The following is a 12,293-nucleotide window of genomic DNA, read 5'->3' as shown; positions in this document are numbered from 1 at the left end:
CCCCATTTTTTTTTGTGACACTTTTAAGTTTCCAAAAAATACAAACTAAAATTCTAGACATACATTATGTTGTGTCTTGTGCATCTGTGAAGTTTCATCCAAAAATATGTCAAAATATGACCTGTGTAAAAAAGAGAAGACGTACGTAAATAGTGTCACGTACTATTTACACATCATTTGTTCTTTTTGTGTAGGCCGCATTTTGACATATTTTTGGATGAAATTTGACGGATGCACAAGATACAACAGAATGTATATCTAGAATTTTAGTTTGCAATTTTTGGAAACTTAGAAATGTCAGAACAAAAATGGGGTGCGGGCGCAACTAGTTGCGGAATATCCCCTCTCTCAGAAGCAACAAGAAGTTTCAAATTATTCATTATAGCTTGTGCATTCATATTTATTTGATACAGTTCTCCTTTTTTTTCTATCAAAGAGGCGATTATTTCTAGACTTTCATAAGCACCACATAAAGGTGAGAATGTTTTGAAGGGAAGCATAAGAATGATTCATATTCAGAAAATTCATTATAATATGAGTCAAAGAGTTACTGTTCAGTATGAGTTGGTCAGATGGAATAAATCAGGAAGAGATAAACCAAGATGCTCTTGCGAAATGGCAGGTAAAAAGAGATGAATACCATCCTTCTCCAAACCACACTTGCAATAAAGTTTTTTTTTTTTTTTGAGAAACACAGTACAACGTAGACGCTCACAAACACGCACGTACAAACACCCCTATGAACGCACGCACACCCTACCCCTATGAGCACCTCCGAGGAACTGAGCCGGCATATCTTGAGGTTGACGAAGTCACCACTCGGCGCCTGCCGTTGACGGGCACGTCACCTACCACCGAAAGCATAGCGTCGGTTAAATCCTCGGAATAAATCCGAGTAATGCAAACACCCCACGTCAGTCTAGGACTTGAACCCGCAGCTGGCTTGCTCCACCACAAGGGACCTAACCACCAGAGCCAAGCTCCGTTTGCCACTTGCAATAAAGTTTGCTAATGTGTTTTGAGTACTTACCAGTCCTGGCTAGCTCTAGTGGGAAGGGCTCTCCGGAGAAAACGCCAAGTGAAGACTTGAATCCTTGGCAAGATGGTTTTGTTCTTCCAAACCTGATTTAGAATGTTGGTAGCGGGATATTGCTAGACACAATGTAGATAGTACTACCTCTGTCCATAAATATATGTAGATATGTTAAAAATTGGATGAATCTAGACACTATTTAGTGTATAGATACATCTAAATTATAGACGGAGGGAGTAGAACATGACGAAAACTTAGAGAAGGGGAAAAGAAGGTGTAGAAGCCCATTTTGACCTTGTGGTCGTTCTCTAAAGTCCAAAACCCAAAACATATACACGGCCACGTATACGCGAAGTCTTGAGCTTTCCCTTTTCTCTTCTCTCGCCGGCGGCCATGGCAGACGACGACGACTGCCCTCCCCTCGCCGTCGAGCTCCCGCCGCAGGCGAACTTTCCTCCGGCTCCCGCTTCCTCCTCCAATTCCGTCTCCGCACCGGTCGGCGTTACCGTCATCACCGGCTACCTCGGCGCCGGCAAGTCCACGGTAAGATTTCACCGCGTGCCCTAACCCCCTCCCCGTCCTCTGCTCCTTCCACCACTGTGTCTGGCCAAAGTAGGCGCGATGTATCCCGGTGCTGCACAGGATCAGCGACAAATTGCCAGTTACCTCTCATGTATGGACTCCGTATCGATAGGATGCCTCTAATTTCACCAGATTGAATCCAAGCTTAAGCCTATGTTGTGTCCTAGGAGGAATCACTGGTACTAACTCTAGCACCATTCTTAGAGTTTTCTGTCAGCACTCAGATTTCATCTCCCATTCAGGTTCTGTTGACATACATCAGACTGTATGTCACCTCCTGTCTTTCTTCTTCCAGTGAAATTATTAATTGAGCTTGTTGGAACCACGCGGGGTTAATACTTACTCGCCGTGCTTTGAAATTTCAGTTAGTCAACTACATTTTGAGTGCGCAACATGGGAAGAGAATAGCAGTAATACTGAATGAGTTCGGTGAGGAAATCGGAGTGGAAAGAGCAATGATTAATGAGGGACAAGGTGGTGCCCTTGTCGAGGAGTGGGTGGAGCTGGCAAATGGATGCGTTTGTTGCACTGTAAAACACAGCCTGGTTCAAGCACTTGAGCAACTGGTGCAGAGTAAGGAGAGGTAAGGCACACATTTTCATGTCTAGTACCTTGAATGGAATCGTTACATTACTTGTCTGTTCTATAGTTACTTGTCTGTTCTATAGTTATTTGTAGACTGTGATGCTTTGGTTCACCAAACTTGTCTAATTAAATTGTCTTACTTGATGTTGACATTATGTTTTTAGTTCAAAGCTAAAATTATGTGTATCCAGCTTAATCCTTAAAGGGGCCCAATATTCGGACTTGTTGTTGACATTCTATTTTTAATTCACTATTAAATTGTGTATATCCTGATTATTCCTGAAAAGGGGCCTTTTTTTCTGTTTCTAAAGTTATCTGCTTTCTTATTCTAGTTGTACATGAAAAGCTAGAATCAATTCAGCGCTTCTTATTCTAAAAATTAGTTCACGCTTCTTTAATCTAATGCTTTGATGCACTGGTTCGTAACTCTGAATATTTATACTTAGAAATGCCTAATGGGTCGTGCTCTTCAATTGATTTTCACTAGATGTTTGATTTGATAGTAATGCACTGCAATTTATTTTCCCTAACCTGTCAGATTCAACTCATGTGCTGCAGAATGGATCACATATTATTGGAGACAACTGGTTTGGCTGATCCTGCACCACTTGTCTCCATTCTCTGGCTGGACGATCAGTTGGAGTCATCAATCAGACTAGACTCTATTATTACGGTTAGTTTAGTTTGACCTTTTTATTTGCCACAGTTTGCATAGGAAGAGAACACATGCTGCGGCACAGTTTCTCATTTAAGCTTGACATACTCTTAATACGTATAGTTCAGAAAAAGACTTGTTTCTTTGCTCTTTGGATCACAATTTATAAAATGAAATTGCAATTGACTATTTCCTGCTTAACTTGTTACTGTATGTGCATCAGGTTATTGATGCAAAGAACTTCAGGCAGCAAATTGACGAACACACAAACTCTTCATCATTTCCGGAAGCATTTCATCAAATTGCATTTGCGGTAATTTTTTGTTTTGTTTTGGCATCAGCTTGTCTCTCATTTCACACACTCTAAGTGGGGCCTACATCTTGAATCTAAGATTCATTGTGTTGGTCCCTGTGGGCTCTCGAAATTGAGAGTTGTCTTTTTTGGTGTTAATCATCCAAACAACTATAAAAAGCGTCAATTTCCTGTGTAACAGGATGTTGTGATATTGAACAAAATTGATTTAGTAAAAGACGATCTCGAGGATTTGGAAAGGAAAATTCATGATGTCAATGCTCTTGTTACAGTGGTGCGCTCTGTCCGATGCCAGGTTGACTTAAATACAATATTTGATCGACAGGCATATGGTGTAAAGGTAATTAAACTAGTGAAGTTTGACTTTCTTACTACTTATTTGGTGCTTCATTGTACTCAGCAGGGGTTTTGTGATGTGAACACTTAGTCATATATATGCATCCAACTTACTTTGTGTTTCTTCCCCAGAATTCATCGCAACTACAGGAGCTTCTGGAGTACAGTAAATCAGTACCACCAAATAGTCGTCATGATAGCAGTATTTCCACCCTGTGCATTTCTGAACAGGATCCAGTCGACTTGGCTAAGGTACCTTCTGTCCTTGAATGAGATGTATGGGCGATACTTTTATTCTGAGGGTGAGCTCGAGAATACATTATTGTAAGCAGTTCGAAGTTTAGTCAAAGGGTCTCTACAGATTTTGGCATGTCGGAGTTTAGTCACACCTTGCCAATTTAGAGAGGGAAGACTAACATATAAGGGCTGCTCAAATGGGGACCCTAAATGAGAAAGCAAGGGGGGGTATATGCTATGTGTTCACCACACACGCGCCTGATTGCATTTATTCATATTTTGCCTAATCCACACCACGTCCTCCTGCAGTTACCCCATTGCACATGGCGGGAGAAGTCTCATGGTTCCTGAGATTTGGTTGTCAAAAACTCAAAATCGTGCCGTTAGTAGGTTGTTACAAGATAGACTCTATAAAGGGAGACATCCCTTTGACAAGATAGACATCTTCACATCAACGAACCAATCCCTCTCACTATGTTTGCCACCACCGAGTCTCGCATTCCTTATATCGCACAACAGGATAAGGAGAAGCAGTAGTCTCCAGAACTTCCCAATGATCGTCGACCTGCACGAATAGTTGGATAATTAGGTTTCTGGGAAGTGTGTACACCCTACTGCTATGTCTTTATTCATCGTCGTCTCGCCTCTTCTTCCTCTGCGGTCGTTCACTGGCTTCTTGACCTCTTCTTCCTCCACCGCATTGCCAAGTCTTCATCTACATCACCAGTGTAAGAATCAATCTCGCGATCTGTTTGTGCATGTGCGATGTTTGGACAAATACTTTGGTACACGTGTACTGTTCACATATATAGAGCAATACATATCAAATAAATTAGAAATCTGGAGTAAAACTGTGATTTTAGGGAGCTATGTATACCCATTGTTAGGATACTCCCTCAGCTGATGACTGTAAGCAGTTTTTACAGTACAAGAAGGGACCGGGCAGAACAGATACCAGAAAAAAAGCCCCCAGAAAGGATTATTCCCCTTTCTTCCCCACGGATACGAGAGTTCCTGCCCGCACTGACCAACCGCTCGCGGTCCTGCCCTAGTCGGCCGCCTGCTCTGGCACCGCTCCGGCGACGCTCCGGCAGGGCTGCCGCCGCCCTATTCTACGTGCCAGGCCCTACCAGTGCATGACCGGTTCTCCAGGTGCTCCGGCCAAGGGCTAGCTCGCGGTCCCGGATGGCTGCTTGCTCCGGTGCCGCTCCAGCTGAGCCGCTGCCGGCCTACCCCACGTCGCTCTGGAGCAGCTCTGGCCACTGCCGAGCTCCTCCCCTCTTCTCCAATGGCTGCTCTCCTTTCCTCTACAGTTTTGCTGCCTTTTTGACGAAAATTGGCCGGAATCAGAGTAGTGTGGTGAAATAAGGCGGCGACTTGGCCAGACTCCTAACAGCGCAGCGGAATTTTGCCAGACTTGGTACCAGTCCGGTGACCAATTGAGGTGAAATTTCCCTATGTCAAGTTTAAAGGTCACCCTTAATCAACCTTGTATCTGAGGGTCTAGCGCCTCGCTTTAAAGGTCCCTATAAAAATATTTACGGGTCAGACCGTTATATAGGATCTATTCGGTGCATTTTTTTGGCCCAAAACCGTAAATTTACAGTTTTAGGTCATTTATGGGACCTGCTAGAGATGCTCTTATATGTTGCTCTTGCCCACTATAAACTGGCAAGTGGGACTAATATTTACACATGTCATAATCTCTACGGACCCTTTGACTTCTTTGAATAACTAGCCCACTTAGGCCCATTTATTCCAATACTTCTGGGAAGACGTATGCCTCTAGATTGCTTTGCTGCACTTTTTTTTACCAAGAGACTGGGGCAAAATCCCCACAGTAATTTATTAAACCACCCTAACTTTACAAGAGTATAACAACTATATACAAAAGAAAATAAAAACGAGGATTACAGCAGGTTATGAATCCATAAAGTAAAAACATCAGCATGTTTATCCTTCACCCTATGCACATGCAAGTTGGCTTCATGAATGAACTGTCTACGCCAAGAGCCAAAGGAGGGTCTGATATTTTCAACGATGGCTCCATTCCTTTGCTTCCAAATATGCCAGCAAGCGAGTATAACAACCTCAGTAGATAAAGGTTTGGTAAAAGAAGCTCTTGCTGTCATAAACATCTGTTCAATATTGTCTTCTTGAGTCCAATCAATCTGCAAATACGACCAAACTCGTCTGCTGAAGTTACAGTCAAAGAATAGATAAATCCAGTCTTCAGTTTGGTGAGTAGGGCACATCACACATGTGAAAATATTTGTAACATTCCAATTGCGCCTCCTTAGCATATCTCTTGTGTTTAGTCTGTCACTAATAAGCAACCATGCAAACACTTTAATTCTCAGCAGAACCTTGCACTTCCATATCGATGAGTATATCTTACTGGTAGAGATGTGAGTGAAGCAATGATTATAATAGAGATGAGCAGTGTAAATACCATATCCCTCCATATAGTCCTCCAGACATCCTTGCTTGAGTCATCTAAATTTATCGATGCCAGGAAAGCCTACATTCTATTATATTCATCAAAAGCTTGCTGTGATAAGGTTAAGTAGAAAAGTGTAGCCCTGTCCTCACACCCAACCACATCCTTAACAGACAGTAAAGTATCTAGAGCAAGAGATTGCAATTGTGGGAATTCCTTAGCAGGGAGAGCTCCTTTCCAAGTATCATTCCAAAATAAGATAGTGTCACCTTTTCAGATGTCGCAGTGCAAAAAGTTCTGTATTTATCCACTAGTTTCATAGTATCTCTCCACCAGAAAGAACCACACAAATTTGTGGCTTGAGGCACTCCATTGGGATAATAATTCCAAACTAAATGTTGGAATCTAAGATTAGTGTAATAGTACTCTAGTAGAGTCTAGAATGCTCTAGGGGAATTGGAGATTAGTAGTCTCCTAGGAAAGTCTAGAATATTCCAGTAGTGTGCTAGAATCTAAGTTAGTTTATTAGCGAAGTCTAGAGTATTCTAGGGAGTGTTAGTATAGTAGTAGTGTCTAGACTATTCTAGTGTATGAGTTAACATGTAAGCCTAAGTTGAGCTATATATATGAGAGGGTGTGGAGGTCCAAGTGACCAACCCATCCACAATTTCCCCAAAAGCCTACATGGTATCGCAGCTAGAGGCAGTGATGGTGTGTGCTACGGGCTGCCCGTGGTGATTCGGTGGAGTGAGGTGGAGTTCCGCAAAATCCAGGGGAAATACAACAGATGGGCGAGAGGAGTGGAGTGCTGCCCGGGTAGAAGTGTTGATGTGAGCTGCCGCAGAGGTGCGGAGCCAACCGTCTCGCAGCTGTTCGGAGTGGTGGTGAATCTTGCAAAGTTCGGTGTGGTGGTGAAGGGAGTAGGCTGGGTGAGCGTGCAGCTGCTTGTGGCTTGCGAGTGAAGAGGGAGAAGCAAAGGTGCTGATTTGCGTGTGCGAGTAGAGGACGGAGGAGAGACCTAAGCTGCGTGTGCAGCCGAAGAAAGATCCAGAGGGGTCGAGAGATCCGCAAGAGTAGGTCAAATATAGCAGAGAAGAGAAGAAGCACATAAGCTGGTTTGTTGGTGATTTTCAACGAATATTGATCAATGGGGAGAATCAAACAATTGAGAAGCTACTTGAGAAAATGACTCAATTGCTCAAGGAGATTGAGAAGTTGAGACAATCAAGGGAGAGTGCAGAAATTCCAAAACAAAGTGGAAAAACAACTGTCCTAGGAAATTGTGTGAATCTTGCACAAACGAAGAAGCAATCTCAAGTCGGCTCCCGCATTAAATGGAACTTGTTCAAATTGGATTCTCGGATTCGGAGCATCAAGCACATGTCACGGGTAAGTGGAGTGAGTTTGCATCATATACTCCACATCCACCCATGCATAACGAGACAAGTCCAAACAGCCGATGGAACTTATCAACTCCGTGAAAGGGGCTCGGCACGTTGAAATGCACTCCGTCCATTACATTGTTTTCGGTATTATATGCTCCATCGTTTCCGGTGAGTTTGGTGTCTATGAGCTCTTTGGTTGATGATATTGATTGTCGAATAATTGCCGATCGATATAATTGTATAATTGAAGAGAGGAAGACTGGAAGGAGGCTTGGGATAGGTGTGAGACATAAGGGATTGTGGTACTTGGATAGAAGGGAAACCGATGAAGCGTTGTGCATCGCTCTCACAGCTTGTTACCAATGATGATGAGGCAAGGTTGATACTCCAACATTGTCGATTGGGCCATATGTCCTTTGATACTATGAGTAAGATATTCCCCGAAGAAATGAAGAAGGTGGACAAAGAAAAACTTGTGTGTGATGCATGTGAGTTTGGAAAACACACCAGGACATCATATGTGAGTCGTGGATCATGGAGCACGTTGCCATTTGTACTCGATTCACTCGATGTATGGACTTCCCTGTGGTCTCTCGTTAGCGGGATGAAGTATTTTGTCACCTTCATTGATTGCTACTCCCGAATGATTTGGATATATCTTCTCGAAACATAAAAGTGAGGTGCTTACATGCTTCAAGGACTTCTATGCATATGTCCAAAATCGCTTCAACGCTAGTATTCAAATTATCGTGACAGTATAATGGGACTCGAGTATGTGAACAATGAATTTGGCAATTTTCTTTCCCAAAAAGGAATACTTCATCAAACTTCATGTCCCGATACTTCTCCACGTAATGGAGTAGCTGAAAGGAAGAATCGTCATCTCGCCGGAGGTGGCTCGATCACTTATGTTTACCATGAATGTGCCCAAATTCTTGTGGAGTGAAGCGGTTATGACTGCTACTTATCTCATCAACCGGATGCCCTCAAGAGTGCTTGGGATGAAGACTCCATATGAAATGATCTATGGCCAAAATGAGTTCATCGTTCCGCCAAAGGTGTTTGGGTGTACTTGCTTTGTTAGAGACCATAGACCTTCGGTGGGAAAATTGGATCCTCGTGCCGTGAAGTGCATCTTCATTGGATACCCATCCGGACAAAAGGGCTACAAGTGTTGGAGCCCTAGTGAGCGGAGAACATTTGTTAGCATGGATATGCCATTTAGAGAGTCCGAGCCGTTCTATGGAGAGAAGACGGACCTCAGCTCTCGTTGTTTGACTTTGACTCTCCTAGCACAATCGAAGCTAGTCGAGAGTGGGAGAGTGAACTTTTGAGGACAAAGGAACATGAACCATCCAGAAGTTGTTGTTGGTTCAATTCCATCTCCTACGAGTGAAGAGAGATGGACAAAGCCAAATGAGGAAGAAAATCTAAGGGAGTCTACAAGGAGACAAGCTACAAGTGAAGAGAGATGGAGAAAGCCAAACGAGGAAGAGAACTTGAAAGTGTATACACGGAGAAAATCGCAAGATGAGCAAAGCAAGCAACAACAGTGTTCCCACGACAAGTGACACACAAAGTGCAGTGGGAGCAACATGTGCAACAACAAGTTCCCACGACAAGTGACACACAGAGTGCGGGGAGCAACATGCTCCAACAGTGTTGAAACCGATGAATTGTCCGATGACGCAGTCCATCTATTACGAGGGATTCAATGGACTTGCCCATTGCCTTAAGAAAAGGAACCCGCGCTGCAGCCTAGAAAACCTCCAAATTGGTACCAGGAGGAGCATGACATTGCTAATTATGTATCATATGCATCTCTATCTACGAAGTACGTGGCCTTCATCGCATCATTGCAATCGTGGTGATCCCAAGAGATTGGAAAGAAGCAAAACAAGACCCAAAGTGGTACGAGGCCATGTTGGAGGAAATGAAAGCTCTTGAGAAGAACAATACATGGGATCTTGTTACTCTTCCAAACTGGAAAACGTCCAATTACTTGCAAATGGGTGTATTCCAGTGAAGCAATCCCTCGAAGGGAAAATAGAACGATACAAGGCAAGGTTGGTGGCAAGGGGTTACAACCAAACATATGGGATTGACTATGACGAGACCTTTGCGCTCGTTGCAAAGATGAGTACTATAAGAACTCTTATTTCTTGTGCCGCTAACTTTGGTTGGCCCTTGCATCACTGGATGTCAAGAATGCTTTCTTGCATGGAGATCTCCTGGAAGAAGTTTATATGGACATTCCACTCCGGCTTTAGTAACTCCAACACCCGGGGGAAGGTGTGCAGATTGAAGAAGTCTTTATATGGTCTCAAGCGGTCACCAAGGGCATGGTTTGATAGGTTCCGGAGAGCCATGCGCAATATGGGTTACAAGCAATGTAATAGGGATCATACCGTGTTCTATAGGCATTCGTGGCGTCGTATTACCATCCTTGCGCTTATGTGGATGACATTGTTATCACTGGAGACGATAATGATGAAATAAGCCTATCGAAGATGAGATTGAGCATAGAATTTGAGGTTAAGGATCTAGGACAACTCAAGTATTTCTTGGGTATTGAGATTGCGAGATCTCCTAAAGGAATAGTTATCTCTCAACGGAAATATGTGTTGGATCTACTCAATGAGACCGGTATGCTTGGGTGTCGGCTCGCTTCAACTCCTATTGAGCAAAATCACCAGCTATGTGCTCGAGTCGGAGATCCAGGTTAATAGAGAGCGCTACCAACGGCTTGTTGGTCAACTTATCTATTTATGCCATACGAGACCTGATATATCTTATGCCGTGAGTGTGGTGAGCCGCTACATGCATGACCCAAGAAGTGGACATCTAGAGGCAGCTTATAGAATTTTACGCTATCCGAAAGGAAGTCCCGGAAAAGGTCTATGGTTCAAGGCCAATGGGCACTTGAGTGTGGAGGGATATTGTGACGCTGATTGGGCAAGTTGCCTTGATGACAGAAGGTCAACATCAGGCTTTTGTGTCTTCGTAGGAGGAAACTTGGTATCTTGGAGGAGCAAGAAGCAGCATGTGGTCTCAAGATCAACTTGAGTATAGAGCAATGGCGGTATGTTTGTGTGAGATGTTATGGATGAAAGGCCTCCTATCAGAATTGAAGCTACTGCGGAGAGGGCCATTGAATCTTTGGTGCGACAAAAGTCAGCAATAAACATTGCTAACAATCCCGTTCAGCATGACCGAACAAAGCATGTGGAAATAGATCGATTCTTCATTAAAGAACGGCTTGACGAAGGAACCTTGAAGTTAAGCCATGTAACCTCTAGAGAACAAATAGCAGATTGTCTAACCAAAGGATTAGGTAGTAAGGAATGTTTGTTGGCATGTAACAAGATGGGAATGATAGATATCCATCGCCCATCTTGAGGGGAGTGTTGGAATCTAAGATTAGTGTAATAGTACTCTAGTAGAGTCTAGAATGCTCTAGGGAATTGGAGATTAGTAGTCTCCTAGGAAAGTCTAGAATATTCCAATGAGTGTGCTAGAATCTAAGTTAGTTTATTAGCAAAGTCTAGAGTATTCTAGGGAGTGTTAGTATAGTAGTAGTGTCTAGACTATTCTAGTGTATGAGTTAACATGTAAGCCTAAGTTGAGCTATATATATGAGAGGGTGTGGAGGTCCAAGTGACCAACCCATCCACAATTTCCCCAAAAGCCTACACTAAACTTACCCAAGGAATCTCTTCTTTATTAAAGAATTTATATAAGTGTTTGATGAGTGCTTTGCTGCACTCATTGCTACATTATTAGAACTTTAGAACGCGCCATAATTGTTGTGTCTGGTCTCTTTTACACCAGTTTTACATATTTGCCTGGTCCATTTTGTTTCACAGGTGGAATCATGGCTTGAAGATCTTCTTTGGGAGAAGAAGTCTAACATGGATATATATCGTTGCAAAGGGGTTTTACATATTCATAATTCGAACCAACTTCATACATTACAGGTTGTTACAGCATACAAGGCATCTGAAAGAACTATTGGCCAAAGTTTTTATCCAGTCCTCTTGCAATGTGAAGTTACTAAGTATGCCTGCTTTGTTGAGCCGATTATCATTACTGAAGTCTGTTTTTGCCCTCATGCAGGCAGTGAGGGAAGTCTATGAGGTTGTCCCGGCCCGAGAATGGTCTGATACACAATCTCGCACAAACAAGATAGTTTTCATAGGTATGTTTACAAATGCACTGTAGTTAATCATCCATTACTTACAAGTTACGACTCAGATCCTGAATTGTCTCGTGCGTATTTTGCTACAGGGCGTGATTTGGATATCAGTATTCTTCAAGATTCATTCAGTCGCTGCAAGCACTGATTATCATGGTTTGCACGACACAAGTTATCCTCTTTGTCTTTCGCGATGGTTGCAAACTTGCCTGCTGTTTGTAGTGTGAATCTCATAGTTCTGTCCTATCGGTATTTACCATTTTTCACTTTCTTTCCTGTCCTCAGGGTCACAGGTACTTGTAATTCCATGTCATCCAATACTGCATGGAGGCTCACACAGCATAGACTCAGGTTAGGGGCTCTCCCATGTTCATGAAGTTGCATTCCATCGAAAAATGTGCAGTTGGGCAAATCAATTTTCAGTGCCAAGATCAAGAGACGATTCCAACCACTTCCAACTGTTGTAGAATTCTGTGCCATCAAAGCGTCCCGCTGGTATAGTAGTTAAAAAGACATTCTGCTGAGCATCTGT

General features: G+C 43.0%; 1 protein-coding gene across 1 annotated transcript; it reads left to right on the top strand.

Annotated features, from left to right (window-relative positions):
• The first annotated feature begins 1,375 nt into the window (after positions 1 to 1,375).
• Positions 1,376 to 11,931, top strand: LOC124675449 (COBW domain-containing protein 1-like). Its single transcript, XM_047211526.1, has 9 exons — positions 1,376 to 1,576; positions 1,981 to 2,198; positions 2,759 to 2,873; positions 3,079 to 3,168; positions 3,350 to 3,508; positions 3,637 to 3,756; positions 11,433 to 11,543; positions 11,683 to 11,764; positions 11,854 to 11,931. The coding sequence occupies exons 1-9, from the start codon at positions 1,427 to 1,429 to the stop codon at positions 11,907 to 11,909; spliced, it is 1,101 nt and encodes a 366-aa protein (XP_047067482.1). The 5' UTR covers positions 1,376 to 1,426; the 3' UTR covers positions 11,910 to 11,931.
• The last annotated feature ends 362 nt before the right edge of the window (positions 11,932 to 12,293 follow it).

Source organism: Lolium rigidum, chromosome 7 (assembly GCF_022539505.1).
Source record: "Lolium rigidum isolate FL_2022 chromosome 7, APGP_CSIRO_Lrig_0.1, whole genome shotgun sequence".
NCBI classification, from domain to species: domain Eukaryota; kingdom Viridiplantae; phylum Streptophyta; class Magnoliopsida; order Poales; family Poaceae; genus Lolium; species Lolium rigidum.
The sequence above is the reverse complement of the archived record's forward strand: the minus strand, read 5'-3'. Positions and strand labels throughout refer to the sequence as shown.